The sequence below is a fragment of the Pelecanus crispus genome, chromosome 2 (genome assembly GCF_030463565.1).
Source record: "Pelecanus crispus isolate bPelCri1 chromosome 2, bPelCri1.pri, whole genome shotgun sequence".
Classification (NCBI taxonomy): domain Eukaryota; kingdom Metazoa; phylum Chordata; class Aves; order Pelecaniformes; family Pelecanidae; genus Pelecanus; species Pelecanus crispus.
The window spans coordinates 126,223,472-126,245,399 of record NC_134644.1 but is presented as its reverse complement, the minus strand read 5'-3'; the positions used below and the strand labels follow the sequence as shown (position 1 = coordinate 126,245,399).

At 38.4% G+C, this 21,928-nt stretch overlaps 2 protein-coding genes across 3 annotated transcripts; both read right to left on the bottom strand.

Moving 5' to 3' along the window:
- Nucleotides 1-3,606: 3,606 nt before the first annotated feature.
- LOC104027293 (transthyretin) lies at nt 3,607-9,313 on the bottom strand. 2 transcript variants are annotated; one of them, XM_075705497.1, is made up of 4 exons: nt 9,239-9,313; nt 7,324-7,454; nt 4,584-4,719; nt 3,607-3,714 (listed from the first exon to the last, which is right to left on the bottom strand). In XM_075705497.1, the coding sequence occupies exons 1-4, from the start codon at nt 9,311-9,313 to the stop codon at nt 3,607-3,609; spliced, it is 450 nt and encodes a 149-aa protein (XP_075561612.1). The 2 variants fall into 2 exon arrangements, with proteins under 2 accessions (XP_075561612.1, XP_009476273.2); XM_009477998.2 differs by having other exon boundaries at nt 9,245-9,313.
- A 2,216-nt stretch (nt 9,314-11,529) lies between these two features.
- Nucleotides 11,530-19,255, bottom strand: LOC104027292 (transthyretin). Its single transcript, XM_009477997.2, has 4 exons — nt 19,187-19,255; nt 18,257-18,396; nt 13,841-13,976; nt 11,530-11,637 (listed from the first exon to the last, which is right to left on the bottom strand). The coding sequence occupies exons 1-4, from the start codon at nt 19,253-19,255 to the stop codon at nt 11,530-11,532; spliced, it is 453 nt and encodes a 150-aa protein (XP_009476272.1).
- Between the last annotated feature and the right edge of the window lie 2,673 nt (nt 19,256-21,928).

Here is a 21,928-nt window from a genome sequence, read left to right as displayed (position 1 = left end):
CATAAGCGGAACTGAATGCAGGCCAATTCCAAGTGCTTTTTAAAATTCCACCCATAATATATTAATCAATATAGCTATTTAAGGGCCTGTTCTGGTAGAGTGCTGAGTGCTTCTATGATGCACTAAGTGTCCTCAAGTCAATGACTTTCAATGAGATTGAGGTTGCGCAGTCCCGCTAAAGATTGGTCCTGTCTATTTCTCTATTTTTGTGGTGTTATATGTATAGGTAACTAGCCTCTTTCCTTGGCTTATAATGAAAAACAGATCTTCTTATTTTCTGTTTGCTTGTAATGTTATGCTACCTAAAAGTATCCCACTGCTAAGCATTATTAACTTTTCCAAATATTTTTTTACATCGCTTGTTAATACTAAGGAAAAGGACCAGAACATTTATTTTCTGTTAATGCAAGGGTATTGACCAAGATCTACTAAACTCTTTTGTTTGTCACAGTTACTCAACTCTTTAGGAACCAAAGACTGACTCCTGCTCCCATGAAGAATGGAAAGCACTATACAATAAGGATTGTTTATCCACAGAGTGTTCTGTAAGAGTGTTGACAAAGAATACTAACTTTAACTCATTACTGTGTGTTGGTTTCCTACATTGCTGCCACAGATGGTGTGGTGCTTTGTGTATATGAGTTTGTTTGCCATAAACACCTTTTATTTCTTTGACATCCCAGCAACAAATTTTGCCCTTAGCCATTCTTCAGTAAAGTTATGAGCTTAGTTGTAGGCATCTCAAATATTTAGTAGAAATGTAATGATTTATTTTAAGTAGTTGAGAACAATTGTAAGGGATATTTTAAACTGTATTGGAATTACCTTAAAATCTACCAGTTAATCTAATATGCTTTAGGAATGATGTAGTGCAATGAAAATAACAAAAAGCATAAAGTGAACAAAACATCCTTCAAAAGCATGCTTAAGTGGTTTGATCACCTCCTGATATATTTTTCTATAACTGAATGTATAGAATATTCTGAAGCATATGGATAAAGGGGAGATAATTAATACACTGTATGAGCAATTATATCTTCAAAATAAAATTAGTCTTATTTCGTAACAGACTAATACAATTCTTGAAGAATGGTTGAACAAATTTTTAAATCCCTGATGTAATTTTGAAGTGATTTCTGGTTTTCAGTACAAGTTCACCTACAATCTAACACCTATGATTCTGAAACATCCTTTGATACTGTAGGTCTGTACTGTTTTCTGAAGCATGCTTTTGTGCCCATTTGTTAGGCATTCTGTGAAATTCATGTGCAATTTTCTAAAAATTCTAATGCATATATATGTATATATACATACATATATACACACTATATTACACATAAGCTGTGGCTGAACTGATATAACTTTACAGCTCTAAGTGATTAATCATGTATGGTTGTAGAAAAATGTGATTTAAACCACTATGTGAATGGATTATGACATATAGCTGAGTTCTTAAAAAGTTTACATTTTGGTGCCCCAAAGTGATGGATGTTAAATTATGAATTGTTAACCGACACTCTTCTCTAAATACCTTTTATCACTTTGTTGGGAAGTTTTGAAAGTTGCCATCCTAAATTACATCGAAGATAGTGTTTGTATACTACCTGCTTGAACTCAGTACTATTCTGTAGTGAATTTTAACATAGACAGTGCCTTCAAACAAAATAAATGCGATGCAGAACTAAGAGTTGTGCACATTCCTTTTGATATTTTCATGATTCTTGTAAAATGTAGAGAGAAGCCAATCACATTGGCTTTTGCATTGCTGACAAGGCAAATTAAGGACGTCCTCTCTTCAAGGAGTGAACATGGAGGGAGAAGAAAGAGGGAATATTTTACAAGATACTGAAAGTCTTGCAAATTAACAAGTAAAAACATTACAGAAATATTAACAGTGGAATCTGGTTGATATGCTAAGATACTCTTAAGCCCATTTGCTGTATTTCACATTTAAGTAGGAGAATATAAAATATAAAATCCATTTTGCAATAGACAGCATATTGAAAAGGAAGTGCAAAATGTCCTTTTTCTTGGATCTTGCCAGTCTATTTTTCTATCATTATGTTTACTAATGACTATGTTGTAGTGGGTTACTAATGAGCCAATTATTTAAAAATATTAAAAGGATCCATTGCATATCAGCAAGAAGTGTACTTAAGATTATTTTATTTGTAGAGGTATGTAAGATAGGCTTAATGAAAAATGCACTGAAACAAATGCTGGGAATTTCCTGTGTACTATCATAGTTTTGTTTTTTGTTGTTCATGAAAATGTTTGTACTTTTTTATCATTGTCTTTTATGAAATATAATGTTCTAAAGATTGTGTTGGTTTGTTTATTCTGAGGTTCTGTGGAGAACATATCTTCTTTGTGTTTTGTTTATAGACAAAGTGCTCATTTTTGTAGAGCTCAGTACCTTGAAGTAACAAAAAAAGGAAGGGAAACCTGGCCAGCAAATATGTCAGGTTAGGCTGTGATGGGATCAAGCCTTAGGCTATCAAATTGTTTTCCCTTTATTGGTATTTATATGCTTTCAGCTTTTGGTTTTATTAGGCTAAATGACTCAGCATTTTTGCATACTTTTCCAAGATGGGGTTGCTGTTCTGTTGAATCTCCTAATGGCTCTTCTCTATGCTTATTTCTGTTTAGGAGTAATCTTCCTTATATATGGATTACAAGAATAGGAAGTAGAGGGATTCATCTGTATTTCTCCTGGCATTAAATAGGGAGCTGGTTTTCTCAGGAATCATTATTTATCCTTCTTATTTTAATTCGTATCTTACAGCTATTACAAAAGTGTCTGATGATTAGAGGTATGCGAGTAATTTTTGGGAGTGCTTCAACTGGGGACAAAGGTATTTGCAGAATTTTATGAAAATACATGAATAAACTTCTTCAAGTATGTTTGATGGATATACTTTTCTGCAACACTGGATATAGACTGTCCTTGAAAGTGTCACCAGTTATAATATATTGGAAAGCAGGAAAGAAGGCATTTTAAGTATGTGTAGCATCCTTAGATGCTATTGTACCTTGCTGTCACTTGTAAACTGCTTTTGCTTCTGTATCTTAAGAATCAGAATTGGGAGGTGAGTTTATCTGATGATTATATGGGGCCCTGGGTAGTACTCCTATGTGAATTCATCTATTGTGGGCTTTAGTAATATAGATGATAGCAGGTGGTGGATTGCATTTCCTGTGTGCATACTTTTCATGAGATGCTTTTTGGATGTGTTTGGTTCATTTCCTTAGCAAGAAGGAATGGAGTTTATTAACTTCATGGAAGACTTTCGTTTATTCTCCGTTATAGTAATGGAAATGCTTTTTTGCCTAAGCTTAGTATGTTTTTTCAAACCCTAAACTTATATTCAGAAGAGCAATACTTACAGAATACAGAAATACAGAATACTTTTATTCAGAAGAGTATTTGAAAACAAAGTCAACACACATTCTTCCTAAAGTTAACAAAGTGAATAAACAACTTGACTGTTACTGTTAGTGATTTAGTATGACATTTAAAGCTGTTGATACAGTCAGAACCTAAGTTCTTATAATTTATGGAAATTTGAATTTACACATCTAAATTTTCATGCTTAGTGCCAGCTTCTATTCCACTGGCTCACTAACTACTGCTGTAGTTGAGTAAGAAAAGGGACTGAGGAGAACAGCAATGGAGTAATGTCGATAACCAGCATCGTTAGCTGTGAACACCACCTGGAAAAAGAAAAAACAAATACAAGATAAATGAGAAGTGATCTGTAAGATATGAGCCTAGATAGAACCATTGTGATCATTTTATCTAACCTCCCACAAAACTTTGGAAATATCTTCTCTTGTGATTCGATCAGTGTGATCTGTGGCTGCCTGTCACGCACAGTTTTTCCACTGGTTAAATATTCTTTGCTAAATGCATACATGTCACATAATTTAAAATTACTAATATGGGACTGCTGCTGCTACTGAAAGGTCATGTGAAAGGGCTGATGATGTGGAGGGGAAGGGGACAGTCCCCAAGGAGTCCCAGACCCTGGAGCTGGCCTCAGCTGGTACCGGGTTTGGACCACCTTCATCTAACCAGTTTCTCTGTCCCATGCAAACTAAAAAGGCCTGTTATAATTTTTTCTGTTGTAATCTGAGGATCCAAGTATCCAGAACACAGTTCATACTTCCATTATCTTTAAAAATCTAAATTATAAACTTTGTCTGCAGCCATACAAATACTGGATCCAAAAGGCAGAAAAATCCTTTTCCCAGGAGGCTTAACAGAGTACTCCACCTGTTCTCCCTCAGGTGTCTAGAAATAGTCACAGGAAGAATCACAGGCTTAAATAGAGGTAGAAGGACCGAAAACCTCTCGTAAGTAATGCATCTAAGAACTTACTGAGAGTTACAGTGAAGCTAGTAACTATGTTCTCTCATGAGTATGTTGTTACAAAGCTTTGAGACTGTGGATTTAAAGTATTAATGCAAAAATATTTTAAAGTGAAAAGAAAGTTCAACATGTGCAATTAGTAATTGAAGCCTAGACATTTAAAGTATCTTTATTCTTTGCAACTAAAGTACAGGAGAAGATGGATACTCACATCAGCATGGTGATGGAAGGGATTCAAGCCCAGTCTCTTCCAATAAGAGGCTGTGTCAAGCTCTATCTTGTATATCCCTGTTACAAATTGTTCTTTAGTTGTGAGCTCATGGAGCTCTCCGTTGTCATTGGTTTGTCTGTGTGATGGCAGAAGAATGCACTTTTATATTTTGGTTAAAAGCCTGAGAAAAATGCAGTTCTTAGCAATTGAACTTGAGTGATGTTGTGTAGCTTAAGTAATATGATGAATACTTCTGTTGATCTGGAATGGCTAACATCCATCTGTGTTATGGATGTTGCAGAGCTTATCTTGGCATTTGCAACTTCCACGATTGCCACAGCAGATGGCTGCCTGCCATGTCACTACTTTGCATGGTTTGGGGGTGAGCCAAAAACTGTCATTATTGTTCATAGACTCTTGACACAGTCTTGGAGTTAATCAAATGAACCCACTCAGAGGGAAGACTTCACCACTGCTGTAAGCAATGTGAAAGCTCTATGATGCACTTACTGTGCAAGTAAGTAGGGTCAACCTTTGATTTTTCCATAGTTTTCTTACTTATTTAAATACATTGAGTTGTTTTAGCAGTATAAATATTTTTTACAGTTGGCTATCCGAAATTTGAGATCTGAGATTTGAAATGACTGTAGGTCAGCCACCAGTGTAGCGTTATGGAATTTCCTGTTGTCTGTATTGATCAGTTCGTTTTCCATCCTCCACAAACAGATGGTTTTGTTTGATTTGAAGATGCTATCAGTGTTATCCAGGGCCATCGTACTGGCTTGAAACTGTAGACCTTTGAACACCAACCAATTTGGGGCTCCAGAACCAATATTGAATGCTGTTTCTCAAAACATGTCTCTTGGTTGAAATCTATTTCTGTGAAATATGTAATATAATACTAGCTTTTTGATTGGGTAGGTTATCCACAAATAACAATGCTGCTAGTGCCTGATTCTAGTACTCACAAGCAACTTTTGTGTTCTGGCTGCCAAATCTTCTTCTGAACATATTTTATTCAAATTGCATGCAGAGAAAGAATGTTTTTATGTCATTGTCCAGTGCATTACTTAGGATTTCTGCTTTAATACAGCTTATGACTGAAGTCATAGAACACCATTTGTATCTTACAAGATGCTCTGTAGTCAGTTATCAGAGATTTTTCTTTTTCCATTCAAATGTCTCTGTTTTTTTCTTTGTCATAGATTCATCATTAGATAACTGTACATTTCTCTAATAAGCTTTCTCAGCTAAAACCAAACATCTTTAACTGAGAACAGTTATTTCATTCAACTATTTACAAATTAACAAGGCTGGAGAGGTTGATTTAGTATTATCATGACTTTCACATACCTTATGTTAAGGTTACTTTTTTCTTTGTTTCAGATGATAAGTATGTTTTTAAGGCTTCAGTCAACATCCAGCTGTTCAGCCAAGTATCTTTATATAAAGCCTCTAAGCTCAGTTTTGAAGATAAGTAAACTGAACACCCTCTTAATGGAAAATTACACGCATTTCCAGTGCAGTCCAATGTGTGAAGCTGTCTTCTCACTCAAGGGGTGGGAGGCAATTTAAGTAGGACAACATGAATAGATTGTTCTTCCCCCCTGCCCCGCCCTGTACAAATCTGTGTAGCCTTCACTGCAGCTATATTTTTCAAGGGCATATATGAGAGCACTGTTGCTTTGGCCAGCCCACTGCTCTACGACGCCAAAGAGCTGCTTATGTACAATTTCTCATGGACTTTTTACCAGTGCATCTGAGCCTGGGATCCCAATATTGAAATTCCTGCACTATGCCAGCTTTAACCCTTATGAGCCCTATCTCACTTTTTTTAGGTAGAATAGACCATTACCAGACCTGGAAAAGGGGGTGAAACTTTGCAAATATCTTGGGGAGAAAATGTGGAAGTGGGATGTTGCTTGTTGAACAGAGGAAGAATGTTCATTCTGTGTACCCCCTAAGAATTTTTTCAATTTCATTTCAGATTATACTTTTAAGTAAAAATTACTTTTGAGTTTTTAAAGTGTTAATATATGCTAAAATTGAGGGTAATTTCCAAAAAAAGTCATCTACATTTGAAATTCTACAATTACTTTTTTTTAAAAGACATGGCAATGTTTAAATATCTGGGAGATTCTTTTTCTTATTTTAGATGTAATTGCTTCTCTGTGGGGGATGAAGTGAGAAAACTTCATCCCCAAATTTTCTCCTTTTGGCTGATTCCTTGTTCTTGAAGCAAAGGCGGCTATCAGTTATTATGTAGTATGTGTTCAAAACAGTTCTGTGTTTTCTTTTTAAGGCTGTGGTGATGTATGAAATGCAAATCCATTTAGAAAAAAGGAAAATAGCCAATAAAGGTAGGATACTCAACCAGTCTTAGTTTCAGACAAAGTAAAAGAGTCTGCCTGATTCTTCTGGCAACAATGCATCAGTTCATTGGTGGGTACTAAAAAGTAATACAGTCCTTTGTAATGAAATTGAAGAGAAGCGATGACTGAATTAAAGGATAGTTTAAAATACGTTCTTATTCTCACAGTAATAAAGCATTGTAAAACTATTTTGGTAGTTGAAACTGTAATACAGTTAAAAGACAGTCTGCAGCAAATTAATTCAGTAGTATGTTATCTTTCCTCTGAGTAAAAAAGACACGTTAGAGAATGTGAAACTGGTTTTTTAACTATTTGGCCTTTTCCCATTGCCTTTCCCTTCTTTCACTCGTTATTTTGGTGTGACTTACTTTGAACTGAACAGTTCCCAAGATCCATCTGCAGCTTCTTTATATAACTTAACTGGAACATTTGGAGCTGGACTTCCTCGGACTGAATCCAGAATTTTTATAAAAAGGGGATGCTTGGAGTCAGCAGAGTCCTTCAGGTAGGAAGAGAGAATTTTTACATTGTAAGAAAGATAAGTGATGATGCATAATAAAGCAGTAAGGAATCTTATTCTTTAGATATACAGAATATACCGTATTTTCCTCAGCAAGATCACTGTGTACTACAGAAATGTAGCCTGAAGCTTTCTGGTGGCTGGATGTGGTGGAACCGGGGAGGAAGATGTCAGGAGCTGTCAGGGGGAGTGTAGCCATGTGTGCTGAGCAGGCACTGCAGCTCTCACTGTGTGAGAACACATTTCTGTTTTCTCTTCGTCATGGCTTAGCTACACATCATCTCCAGCATGAAGTTGAAACTAAGTTGTGACCTCAACAGGAAATAATAATTAAATCATCAAAGGTGGTAGGAAAGTTTAAAGTTCTGGCAACTCTTCCTCTGTATTTTGGAGTGGCAATTTGAGCACAGCTTTCTGGATTTGAGAGCCTCTGATGTCTTGTTGCGATAGAGTTATCTTATTTCTGCTGTAAACTTGATAAGCACCACTTATGGACTCTCTCCTAACACCACGTTGGATCAGATTTGTCAGCCTCTGGCAGCTATGCAGGGATAGGAGAGGAAAACCTTCCTTCAAAGATAGGATAGCTGTAGTTTCACTCCTAAGATGTTCATCACAAGCAGTGGTTATGCCCTGATGTTTTACGTATTCAAAAGTAGAGTTGAATCAGGGCTTTGACCTTCCATTACCTAATTCTGTATATGAAAAGTGGGAAAATAGAGCTTTGTGGAAGGTGCTAATCAAGGATGATCTCAAAATAGCAATCACTGATCTCCATTTAATCATTGCAAAATGAATCATGATGTGGATGTTAAAAACTAAGATCCCTCTCTTACATCCCCTCTTACAGTCTGTGATGTAGTGAACATCCCATCGGCCTGGAACCCTGCCCTGTATCAGACCAATGTGTCAGCATGTGTCTATACCACCTGTATGCCCTGACTCCTCAGGCTTCCTTTCTGGAATGCACAGGGTCCTCGCTAGTGTTTCTTTTGAGGCATTGGCAATGGGGTCTCTAGTGCCACCACCTGTTTTCCTGGCTTTTACACCCTGGGAGCTCAATGAAAGTCTTCTTCCTCACAAAGGTTGGTCAGGTACGCATTTTCCCAAAGATCAGAGCTTGAGAGGAAGAATGAATAGCGGGGGGGAGAGAGAGGTAAGTCTGTTCTAGGAGAATTTCAGGCTGAAGCGTCTGTGTCTCTAAGCTTGCTTTGCTGGAATAAATGGGCCCTCTGGAAGTGGGATCCTGGTTTTGGCTCTGTTCTTTGCTTGCATCAATGAGTGTTGAGATCCCTTCTTGCTTGCCTGGGATAGAGCCATAGTGGGTAGAGGAGTAAGGGAGCGGACTACAGAAGGCATTTTTCCAGCATGGATCTCAACAACAGGAAATGAAATCCCTCATGACAGGAGCTTGTTCATTGTGTTATAAGGGCTATTAGTTACTTTTCACAGGCCCAAGGCTTTTGTGTAGCAAATACGGTATTTTTTTCCTTTCTTCTCTTACATTGTTTTTCATGTAGTCGCTGAGTCTAATGACAAGTGCTGCTTCTCTAACCATAAAGCCCTCTCACTAATCACTAGAGAAGGAGAAAGAAGGACCAGAAAAAGAGCAGTAGGCGAGAACTACGGTCAGTACATACTATAAAATAAAAAATTGCAATAAAATGCAATATTCTATTTTTCATTTACACTAATTAAAGTATAAAAAAAAAAAGAAAAAAAAGCTGGGACTACATCAGTATGAATGACCTCAGTCCTGAGACACTTACCGGTAGTGCAGCTTCGGAGAAAAATGCCAGGCCAGCTAAGAAAACAAGAAATACAGAATGAAAAGCCATTTTGCCTACCACTAGGAAGTCTCAGTGTCAGCAAGTAGAAACTGGTGGGATCTGTGTTTTTTATATCAAACCCTCTAAAATGAGGCTACTTATCAGAAAACCCATATGACTTTCAACATGCTGATTTGTACTATTTACTTAGTAAACAATGAGAAAATAAGTAACCCATACAAACATGAACCTTGTCAGCAAAAATAAGTCTTTTCTATCATTACCTGTGGAATTGTGAATATTGCCTAGCTCACCTGCAGTGATCTATTTTCTTGGAAACAATGTCTATTCTGTTTTATTTTTCTCTTTTTTGTTGAGGAATAGTGCTGTATGCATCTCATATAGTTGAGAGAAATACATCTTTCTTGTCCACTCAGCAATTTCAGTTTCAATGAGAATTTCTCTGTGGTTATAGTTTGGCTTAATTGACTAACCCATGTTTATCTATTACGAGATTTCTCTCTGTGAAGGCCTTGCCCCCGCCTCTGATAAAACGTAAGTGGATAATGTGTGGGTTATCTAGTTATCTTATGTGTTCCCCTGGAGGAAAAATATGTTACTTTTGGTTTCCAGGATGGTAACTAGATACCTACATACCCATTTCTGGAGCACAGTCAAACTGTTTTATGTCGTGTCATGTCACTTGTGCCATAGATTGAATACAAGTTCAGGACTTTTCCCTGTACAATTACAAGTCAGCCCCCAACAGAAGTCTGTGCTTCATTTTAGGGAACTGTTACTTCTTTAAATTAAACTTTGTCTTTCTGATCTTTGCATAGACACATGCACATACTCTCTCTTAACTTGGTTTAGCCTGTCCTCAGGTGGATGACTACATGCAGAACAGTTTTTTGGGTTTTTTTTTTTTTTTTTGTGACTACACCACAACAGCATGAACATATTTATGTCCTATTCTGAGGGCTGGGCATAGCCCGCTGCAAACCAAACCTACTGGTTTTCAAGCTCCAGGAATAGTAAGAGCCCATGAAATCTGCATGCTTTAAGATGGGTGCTGTTTTGGAAGTATTTGCACTGCTTACAAGGGTTGCGTAACTGTAGCAGTGTGCAGAAATCAGGGAAAAACGTAAATAGTGAAACGTAAAAGGCAAGCTTTTGCGACTTGTGAATTCACTTGGTATGCAGTCATCCCAGCGGGCTGTGGGTGTAGAGATAAACTCCAAGGTCAGTGGCAGATGAAAGCTGATGGTTTCTGAATGGCATGATTTCAGTTACAATCTCTGTACTTGCTGTAACCTGTTAAACAACAATTCCTCTGCTTCAGGATATTTTAAATACAGTAGGCCATCAGTCTACAGAAATCACTGCTAAAGCCCTCAAACTCTTTGGTCAGTTTATCAACAACATTATTTGAATCACAGTCATTCTACAGCATACCTTTTACTGTTTCTAAAATATGAAGAGACTATTAAGATGATGCTTTTATTTTAGGACTTTTTTTAATAATGGCTAGAGATTTGACTTATTAGAGATCTAATTGGAATGCACCTGAATAAGGTAGCCAACGAGGTTAAAGATCAAAGTTGTTAAAAAGGGTGCTAACTGAAATTGCTTCAGAACTTCCTTGATTGATTGAGCAGCAAACTTTCCTCTTGAAACATCAGCGTTGAGGTTTGCCTGAAGTTTTGAGTAAAGGTACACAGATCTTAACTCTTTTGGCTCTCTGGATATATGTATTTCAACAGTCTTTCTGCATTGTTTGTTCTGCTGCTAGGTATTCAGAATTTCTCTTACTTAGCCTATGACCTGGTTGATAGTAGGACCATCTCTTCTGTGTATAAACTATAAGTAGCATGGATGACTTTCTTATTTTGAGTGTGTTTGGTCAAAATTGTTAAGGTAGCACAACTCTGTAACTTTCTTATTTTGAGCCAATGCATTTGGTGAGACTTTTTTAAGGTAGTGAAGAAAGATAACAGACCCAAACCAAATGTTAATTTGCTTCCATATGCCATGCATGGCTTCTAGATGTCCTTTGCACTTGAACACAAATCATGACACCTTAGAACACAATAAAACTTCACCAATAGAATCACTGTTTTAAAGAAGTAACATTTTATTCACTTGTCTGAAGTTTGCCAAGTTACAAAATGGAAAAAAAACCTAATGTAGCAAAAAGTTATGCATTAGCAGTAGGAAAAGTCTTCCTCCTAAAAGCCTACGATAGTTCTAGTGGAGGAGGGTATTTGTGTAATGACAGTACATGTTTATTCCTGGGGATCACTGACAACAGCAGTGGTTGAATAAGAGAAAGGACTGAGGAGAGCGGCAATGGTATAGTGGCGGTGACCAGAATCATTAGCAGTGAACACCACCTGCAAAACAGAAAACTTCTGATGATGATCAACATACATTCAAAACTACCTTATTAAGAATCAGCAAGCACACTCCATTTCCTCTGCAGACTACTTTGCCAGTTGTTCAATCAATTTTACCCTTCTGAAAGGTAATGCTCCCCATTACTTTGTCATGCTCACTGAAGACTGAGAAATTTGTGAGATTTGGACACAGGTCCACAAACAATCATAGAATCGTAGAAGGGTTTGGGTTTGGAAGGGACCTTTAAAGGTCATCTAGTCCAACCCCCCTTGCAATGAGCAGGAACAGCTTTAACTAGATCAGGTTGCTCAGAGCACCGTCCAATCTGACCTTGAGTGTTTCCAGGGATGGGGTGTCTACCACATCTCTGGGCAAGCTGTTCCAGTATTTCACCACCGTTATTGTAAAAAATTTCTTCCTTATATCTAGTCTGAATCTACCCTCTTTTGGTTTAAAACCATTACCCCTTGTCCTATCACAACAGGCCCTACTAAAAAGATTGTCCCCATCTTTCTTATAAGCCCCTTTTAAGTATTGAAAGGCTGCAATCAGGTGTCCCCAGAGCCTTCTCTTCTCCAGGCTGAACAACCCCAACTCCCTCAGCCTTTCTTCATAGGAGAGGTGTTCCATCCCTCTGGACCCACTTCAACAGGTCCATGTCTTTCCTGTGCTGAGGGCTCCAGAGCTGGACGCAGTACTCCAGGTGGGGTCTCATGAGAGCAGAGTAGAGGGGCAGAATCACCTCCCTCGACCTGCTGGCCATGCTTATTCTGATGCAGCCCAGGATACGGTTGACTTTCTGGGCTGCAAGTGCACATTGCCGGCTCATGTCTAGCTATTCATCCACCAGTACCCCCAAGTCCTTCTCCTCAGGGCTGCTCTCAATCCCTTCATCCCTCAGCCTGTATTGATACTGGGGATTGCCCCAACCCAGGTGCAGGACCTTGCAGTTGGCCTTGTTGAACCTCATGAGGTTCACAAGGACCCACTTCTCAAGCTTGTCCAGGTCCCTCTGGATGGCATCCCATCCCTCAGGCATGTCAACCGCACCACTCAGTGTCTTCCCAGTCCAGCCAAAGTCTAAGCTGCTGGGACATGAGGACTGTAGGCTTCAGTTATCTTGTACACAGTCATTGAACTCTGCCCACTTCCCAGGCTAATTTGTCAACCTGTAGGCTATTACATCAAAGGAAAGCTTCTTCAATAGCCTAGCTGGAGCAGTCTCAACCAGGTGCTTTTAAGCACCTTTTGAGGTGAAGTCCTTCCACAGGTCCCAGCAACTTTCAGACATCCAAATGGTTAGGGAATGTTTTTGAGGATTGTTTCTTTGACCTAAATGACCCAAGCTGCACCTCAGACTTTCATGGATCTGGGCCTCAGTAATTTGTTTTAGTCTTCCACAGAGTTTTATAAACTTGTGGTTTAAAATGTTCTACAGTGCAGCCTGTAGCCATTCCAGACTACTTAGTTTGGGGAAACATAAATTTAGTGGCAGATTAAGCCTGAAGAATTTAAACAAAATTTCTGGAAGTGCTAAGTAAGTGTGATAGAATAGAGCACACAATAAATCAGTGTAGGGCTGAGAGCAAAGGGAGGCACAAGACATGATTATATTGTTGGCCTGCTTATGAAATTTCGTATTCATGAAACAGCCTACTTTTCCTTTCCCACTATGGTATTTCTTTATATTTTTATGCCTAAAAAATATCTAAAATATCTTAAAAAAGAAAGGCACATCAGAAAGAATTGTTTTATCCTGTAATTACAGGTCGTACTAGAAGTCATGGATTTTCAGGTGACTGATATGAGGGAAATCCCTCTGATTAAAGAAGAGCTCATTTCCTATAAAATGAGGGTTTTCAAATCCCTATATTCCTTCAGCAATGATAAAAGCAGTCTTTCCTTGTATGTTTTTTAAATGCTGGTGCTTTTGAATAATGTAACTCTTTTTGAACAAAAGTCCCTACTGGTCTGAATGGGCAAATGGGCACAGCTCCAATTCGGAAGAGCCATGTCAGTATTTGCAGGGAAGTTGGCTACTTCCTTTGGCTTAGCCAGCTATATACTGCCTTTATTTACACAATCTTATGTGGCAGTGAACAGTTTCACCAAATTCAGTATTTAAGGACTGTATTTGTTCTTTCCAGCTGACGCCACTACACAGTATACAGGTTATTAAGTATATTTGAAAATACTTACATCAGCATATTCATGGAATGGGGAAAGGCCAAGTCCCTTCCAGTAAGAGCTGGTGTCAAACTCAACCCTGTATGTTCCTTCTACAAACTGTTCTTCTGTCGTGAGCTCATGGATCTCCCCATACTCTGTAGTTTTCCTGTAATGGTAAAATATCTAAATAAATATTTTATACTGTCATTTAGATGCTAAACAGCAACAGTCAATATAGAATATTAAATAGCAGAGGTGCTGCACAGCCAAATTCTACATTGAATGGTTTCTAAGACTCTGAAATAATTCCCTCCTATGTAATGTATGTTTCCATATTGCAGAGCCTGTCCTTGCTACCAACTCATCCATATACATCACAAATCAAAGCTGGCTGGCTTTTTTTGTCATTTCTGTTGCTACGGCAGGGATTACAGTTAAGGCCTCTCTTTTAATATCATGTTTAACTTGTACCAAATCCTCTCTGGAACCAGATGTTAGTGGCTTAGGAAAAGGATTGTCATGATGAAAGGCAAGATGCCAAATCTCAAATTATAATTAAAGAGAGAAGAGATATTTTAGTGGAAAATTATTTTATTCTCTAGTTACTAGCACAGAGGCTATAGGTTTTACTCCTATACACTGATGTGTTTCTATGTGACCCTGAGTGGTAGCGTCTTGGAACAGCAATTTAGCATCACATGTAGTTAAAGGAAAAATTAAGAAAGCCTTGACTTGAATAACTAGTGGAACTTGCCCATCTTATGGCAAGGAGCGGTTGTCTAGGCAGAAAACAGAAAAGCTTGAGGAGGAAGAAAGTGAGGGGAGAAAGCCGTGACATGCTGCTTATCAGAGACAGAATCTGTTGTGCTAGTGCAGCTTTTCTTTCCCAGCCGCTGCCTCCTCCTTCATCTTATTTGTCATCTTTGGTTAATGGTGGTGAATGAAAAAAAGTCTGAATGACAGAGTTTTTGCTTAAATTAAGAAGTAACAGGATTGAAAACCCCATGCTAGTTTTCAGGGTTTCTTGTATTTCAGCTTTAGCACTTCAAAGACTGGCAAGTCCCACTGGCCCAGCGGAAGTGAAATCAACTGTGTTCAGGGTAGACCAAACCTGCAGAGAATCCAAGCCCTGTTTGAAACATGGCTCATGGGCAATTTGTGAAGTGTACAAATCTGTTTTCTTTTGGTTTGATTAGTACTTTCTGGCTTAACCTGGACTGCCTTAATAAAAGGCAGTAGGTAAAAGGACAAAGAATTCATTGGTGAGTGTCCTTGAAACTGTGAAACAGATTTGCTGAGATCCTGCAGAAGTGTTCAGAGTGCAAGTTAGCAATTCACATACATCTGCTTATAAGTTGAATAGTCTAGATGCAAAAAGGAAGAATGGTGTCTGCCTCAAAATCTTTGTTCAGGTAAACAAGTAAGTTTTAGTTTGAGAAGTGTGGATGCAGCTTGAATGGTGCTTTCTCTAATGGGTGCTGACCCGGAGTTGCAGATGTTACCATCCAGAACAGTTGGGAAACTGGAAAAAAGTTAATTTGAAGACTCTCGCCCACTACCAAGAATTAATGGCACTTTCTTAATTTTAGTTATTAATTGGTAGCCATTCAATGCAAGTGGTCTCACAAGCAAACCCTTCAGCATTACTGCTGCATTGATAGCCAACAGGAAATTGGGTGATTCAGAGCCTGGATGGGATAAGCACAAGGCAGAGGATGCCCTGCATTTGACCCTGGTAGCAAAATGCTACAAGTGATTCCTTCTGAACAGCACTTGTATTTCTGTCTGAATAGGGGAATACATGTAGTATGGTTGTTTATTCTTAATAGGATGTGGACTGCCAGCATCTGCTGTAACATGGACAGTTAAGTTAAAAGAGCTGTGCTTTTCCAGCAAAAAAATTGCAAAACTGCTGGTTAAGTTACTACGACTCCAGACTAAACTGCAATCCTGATTCTCTTTGTCACTGTCTGGACCTTAGTTGTAGATTGTGACCAGGTTAAATCTGCCCTGTCTGTGCAAGGACATTTATGAACTCTTGGGACACATGCTGCACTGAGATAAACTCTGCCTTCAAATGCAGACTGCTGAAGAAATATCTCATGAACATGAATTACTATTTTGGAGTTTAAAAAAAAAAGGGAGGGTGGGGGGAACCACTTCAAATACGCTGCAGTCTTTTTCTTTTTTTTTTTTTTTTAATGACTTACAACCTAGGTCACATGAGAACTATGTTTGGTGAATGCAACTCTTCAACTACATGATAAGACCTAGATTTCCAAAAAGATGTGAGGAGTGAGAAGGTCAAAGCTGGTCATGGGGAGGAGCTCATATAGAACCCAAATCACATGCTTGCCAAGTCTCTGTGCCCTAAAGCCTTCCTCAGAGTGCGTCTCAGCTCAAGTTATCTCTTCTTGCATATTTTTGGCTAGACTAATTTTGAAATAAGCCTCAGAAGTCAGCTGTTGCTATGCTAACTTCCTTCCCGCCTTTTAAATACTTTTAAATACTCCACCAGTTGCTAGGTGCATTTGCTTAATTCCCTAAAATGTGTTAGCAAAGTAAAACCAAACAAACAAAGAGGTAAAAAAACACTTTTTATAGACATTTGTACAAAATGTAATTTTTCCATATCCATCTGCTAGGTACTGTAACTTCAAAATATTATTAACCTGACAGGAGTAGTTACAGATTGTGTTCCTTGGTTGCATTCAGATTTTCATCTCGTTTAACACAGAGAAACTCTGGTTTTCCCAAAAGAAAAAAATTGCAATCACGTGTGAAAACCCAGTTCAAACAAGAGTCATTAGCTAAAGTCAGTGGTATTGCTGAAAGCAGCCTTGGTTAAGATGCAAGTCAACGGAAAGGTCAAAATCTTTACTTGCAATAAAAATTGTGGTTTAATGTTCCTCCACTACCTTCCCCCAGCAAAGTGCTTCTCACTTGCCTAGGGTTAATCTTCTCAATTTATATTTAAGAAGAAGTGATTTGATTTTCTTAGGGGTATACTGACCTAAAGTGTCAACAGAGGTTGGCTAAGAAGAACTGTGGGATTTGTTTCCTTGGGCTTGTTGAGAGCAGCATTGCAAACTGAACAAGAAAACACTGTTATGCCCCAAAACTGAGGGCTTTTAACGCTGATGTTGCATTTATCTTATTCCTCTGTAAACTGTATTTTGTATGACATCTTCAAGAGCACTTGGTGAAACATTTGACATAATCTGGATTTCCTAATACTGGCAGAAATACTCACTAAGGACGAGAGATCCTTGTCTCCGCTTTCCTTGAAAACAACGTGTCATTTTTTCATGGGGTTTCTCTGTTTGTTAAAGTATATAAATCCATTCTGAGAGTCATTTGTTCCTAGATTAACACGCAGCATTTGGGAGTGGAGGTGTTTGTTTCTCCTTCAATCTCCTAACCTTTCTTGTTCCTTTTCAGTGGGGAAAAGTATTTTTTGTTTGAGTTTTATAAAAAGAAACCCTTCAGATGGAGAGAAAGATATCTCTCTCCTTGTAGTCTTCTCCTCTGTTTTTTTTTTTTCTGCAGCTTTTATCTAAGTCGTGCTACAAAAATCATAGTAAAAGATAGTTTGATGCTCTCGTGGCTCCTGTCCATGCTTGTGCTTGTCATTCTGTACTTGAATATCCTGCTGTTACTAGAGATTTCTCTTGACTTATTTAAAAATCTGATTCAGTAAGTTGTTACAATGAAACTTAAATGCCTGACTACCTCACCTATTTGAATTTTAGTAAACTGTGTTCCTCTGTTACCCATACTTTTCCTACAGACTGCAGATAGTAGTATTATTGCCTGCCCCTCAGTGATGTTCTGAGGATGCTTTGTAAGTATTAAGGTGTCATTCTAGCAAAAGCCATGCAGATCTATAGAAATTACCACAAACAAATGCTGGGATTGTGCTTCTGTGTTGTGTTGCAATGGGACTTTAAAACTTTCTGGCCAAGGAGTTTCTTCCAACCAGCACGTTTGTTACACAAGAAGATGACTGATGCACTTACTATTTGCATGTGTACAGACAAAGCTTACAGCGAGGATTTTATATGTGACTGCTGCAAATAAAGCTTTATATCCATTGCATATGAAGATAGTAGGTTAGTCTGGATTGCCTACAAAATTCTGGTAAATAGGCTTTTAATTTTTTTTTTTTTTTTATAGAAAGGAAAGATAGTAGTGAAGCTAGGAGAAAAATTAATTGTTTTAATTTAAGTAATCTTAACGTATTTTTGCAATTAGTATATATTTCAGTCATGGATAAGTTCCACTTGAATCTGATGGATTTTAGACCAGAATTCATGTGCTGTTAACAGTGATAGTGACACGTGCTAGAAAACATACTGCTTTTGTGATCAGAGCTCCATTCCCTTTATTTCTCAATTGTTTGCCTGAGGCACCTTGAAAATGGCTCCATAAGACCACATAACTTACCCAGCAGCGAAGTCCTGCCAGCTTCCATCTGCAGCCTTTTTAAAGACTTTAACAGCTACATTAGCTGCAGGACTTCCTCTGACTGCATCCAGCACTTTCACCATGAGAGGGCATTTGGAATCAACTGAGCCATGGGAGACCTTGGGGAAAGCAGGAGAGGTTGTATAGGAACTGTTCACCAGCCCTGCAAAAACCTTCTTTCAAAGAAAAAAACGTATTCTTGTTGCAGAATTAACGTTGACTTAAAAGCAAGGTCTTTGCCAAATGGTATTCAAAGCTAGTTCACAAACACCTCTTTCTTAAAGCAGAATATCTTCGAGCTTTATACTGATAACTTTATTACACACACACACAAACAGATTGCTTGATAAATATTTAGAGTTCCATATGGCCCTGGGAAAATGTTATAAAGTATACCTTTTTAATGAGGTCACAAATAAGAAAGTAGTAAATTATTGTAAGTGCAGGCAGAGTATGTTAGCCTAGGAAACCAACAAAGAAATACCTATGACATCCCTAGGGCTGAAAGAATATTTGTTTCTTAAGATTAATTATACTATAAAGAATCCTTAGTCATACTTAAAAAATATTTTTTTAGTGCTTTAGAGAAGCACTTGTTTGGTGAAAAAGGTAAAGCTACCTCTTTATACTGAAGATACGTGATGTGAATCACGAACTGACAAACAGACAGAAATAAAAGGTCACACCTCCTAGATCCCTGACCCTTTCATAATATCCTAAAGTAGATGGGTAAATGGTAAAAAAGAAATTTCAAGAATTCTGAAGAAGCTACTTAAAAAATGGTAGTAAAATAACACTCCAGCAAAGCCTAATGGTTACAGAATTTCATGGATGAGGAGGATGCTAGTCATCTAGAAATTCTAGATTATCATTCTTGTAATGGTTGAGTTTGAATAAAAAGAGACTCACCAGTGGTGCAGCTTCAGAGAAAAATACCAGTCCAGCTAAGAAAACAAAGAGCACAGAGTGAAAGGCCATTCTGTTTGCTGTTAGTGAGCCTTGGTGCCAGCAGCTAGGAGCTGAGGGGATTTGGGGTTTTATAGCCAATCCGACAACAAAACAGGCTGCTTATTGGGTGCCCATATGACTCCAAATCTGCTGATTCTGATTATTTGCTTAGTAAACAGTCCAATCCTAGAGTCAGTCCATGAATAGCACTGCCATTGCAGTCAATGGAAGGACTGCAGGATCACTAGAGCAAGGAGAATAAGTAACGGACACAAACATGACCCTTGCCTGGGGAGATTAGACTCATAGAAAGCCCTCCACAAAATAATGCAAATGACCTTTGTTTGCCTGGAAATCCAACCAGTTCTAGGAGATCTTCTTTACCTCACCCTCAGGTTGTGTATGATAATGCCCCAATGCTTTCTCTGCACCCGCTCCATGTTTCTTAATGTATTCAGCGGTTTCTGAAGACCAGTTCCTACATATAGATGCAAACTCAATGTATGGGTGATGGAGTTTCTTCATTGTCTGGCTCAAGCAGTGCTAATGGTCCATGCTGGGCAACAGATTCCCAAGCAGTTCCCCTGCTTGTTGAAAAGGAGCAATGTTTCTTTCTGAAACCTGATTTATATAGGATCTGACAACATCTGGCTCTCACCAGAAGTTCCTAAGGATTCATCTTGCCTAATCTTCGGGTAGACATTGAGGTTTCTTCTTAGTCACTGGGAAGAGACCTGGAGAGATCTGTCCCCTTGGGAAGATAAAGGTGTCAGAAAAGTGAAACGAGTCCTCTCTTGCTCCATGTACCCCAGAAAGAGCCAAGGCTAATAGCATAGACTGGTAGCTTACATTAACATCTAGCTAACGTTCTAGTTGCCAAACTCTTACTATGCTGGAAATGTTATTGCTACGCTCTGAAATGTACATTTAGGTAAGAGGTTTTCCAAGGGTGAACTCAGTCCCAACCTAAGTTGGGAGAAGATGTCAACTCAGGGAGTAGGCATGGTGTAGCTGGGTCCACACTGTACCCTGTCCTAGTTGAGAGACAAAGAAACAGCCCTGTTTGGCATTTCCTTCTCCCCATGTCCTAAACAACCCTGAGTCTACACTTCTGTTCTCAGGAGCTGGCACATCTAGTTTTTATTGATTTCATAGTATTCTAATAAAAAGCAATTTTGCCTCTTAACTTGGATAGGATTATGATGAAGGTCTTAGAAGTCATGGACAGTATTCTCCAGTGGCTTTCATGCCTTCAGGCTACTTTATGCAGTTGTTCTCTTTAGGCAAAGTTGGGTTTTGAAAAAATCTATATTACAGTAATCTCCTGAACTGGGATCAAAGTGCCCTTTGTACTTACAGCAAAGCAGGCTGATACGTACGTAGCATTCCACACTCACTCAGCATGCATGTAAAAGTCAACGCAAGGTACCTAGCAGTAACAAATCATGCTGCAATCTAGTGCTTGTGGGTTGTATTCAGATCTTAGAAAGGTGAATACTGCTCTTAGATCTGTGCATCGACATTTTACTTCGTTATTTTGCTCTTATTGTTTGTAAATATTTCTCTGATGCAGTAAAGCTTTGTATGTCAGGAAGAGAAATTATCTGTATTTGAATGCAAGCAGACTGTCCTGTCATTTGCTGTCAGCTGTTCTGCAAGGAAATAATGCCAAGGAGCTAATGATACTGGCACCTGCCTGCATGTGAAATTGTTCTCCTATGGGAAAATTACTTCAAAAAATAGTTATTTTTCCTAGCTTTTCCTGCAAGGTAGCAGTTTCTGAAAAATCAGGTCTACAGGGATAGTACATTTCAGTTGTCCGTATTATCTATTTTACTTTCCTTTTTTTATAATATTGACCTTTTGGCAGCTGGATTTTAAAGTGAATAAGGACAATGGAAAATTCTAACCCCAAGCATGAATTTTTTTTCTTGTCCTTCATTTGCTAATTTTTTCAACTCTTGCCATCCTATACATAGCCTAGATAGAGATCCTTTTGACTACTAGCAGGGGCACCATTCTGAAGCAAAATTAGACTTTGTGTTTGTGAATCTCCATTCACACATTTTGGAGATAACTAGATTATTTCGGTAAGTTCTAAGATACCAGTGGACTCAGTGAGAAGGTAAAAAAAAAAGTCTTTGTTATTTCTCTGAACTGGAAGTCTATGGAGCATCTAGAATTTACACAGAATTCTACTAAAATCCCATGTGAACCTAATTTAAAATTACTGTGAAACCAATGCTAGGTAGATCTTCCTCCTTCCATTGTCAGTCTCAACCTATTAGCACAATATGCTAATGCTTTCCATAAAATGTATGGGAGGGCTCAGGAATTTGGAATAGCTGGCTGAGAATAATGATTCTCCCTTGGTGGAGAATCAAAATGTGACTGTGGGAGGGAAAAGGAGAAAGGGGATGTGTAACTGCTGAGCATCCAACAAGTGCTGACTGTTGTCTGTCTATTGTTGTTAAAGCTTTTATGTGCAATGGGAGTCTGAAGCTTATTAACTGAATAACTTATCGCAGAAAAAAAAAATATGGGAACATGAAATGATAAGGGGCTGAGCACTGAGGAGTAAGTGGGGCTGGGAAACCCTAGGCTTTCTGAAGGAGTAGGGAAGCTGCCATGAAGAGCAGGAAACAGGGCAGCTCTCAGAGACTGCTAGCAGGATACATGCCACAAGGAAAGCGATGCAACATG

Bases quoted from the DNA above. Each gene is read 5' to 3' on its own strand.
- LOC104027292 (XM_009477997.2), bottom strand. From the start codon at position 19,255: ATGGCCTTTCACTCTGTGCTCTTTGTTTTCTTAGCTGGACTGGTATTT. The intron at 18,397-19,186 runs GTGAGTCTCTTT...GCTTTCCCCAAG, and splicing joins TCTCTGAAGCTGCACCACTG to GTCTCCCATGGCTCAGTTGA. The intron at 13,977-18,256 runs GTAAGTTATGTG...TTACCATTACAG, and splicing joins TGGCAGGACTTCGCTGCTGG to GAAAACTACAGAGTATGGGG.
- LOC104027293 (XM_075705497.1), bottom strand. From the start codon at position 9,313: ATGGCTTTTCATTCTGTATTTCTTGTTTTCTTAGCTGGCCTGGCATTT. The intron at 7,455-9,238 runs GTCTCAGGACTG...TCCTACCTGAAG, and splicing joins AAGCTGCACTACCGGTAAGT to GACTCTGCTGACTCCAAGCA. The intron at 3,715-4,583 runs GTGAGTATCCAT...TTCTTTTTCCAG, and splicing joins CCTTCCATCACCATGCTGAT to GTGGTGTTCACAGCTAACGA.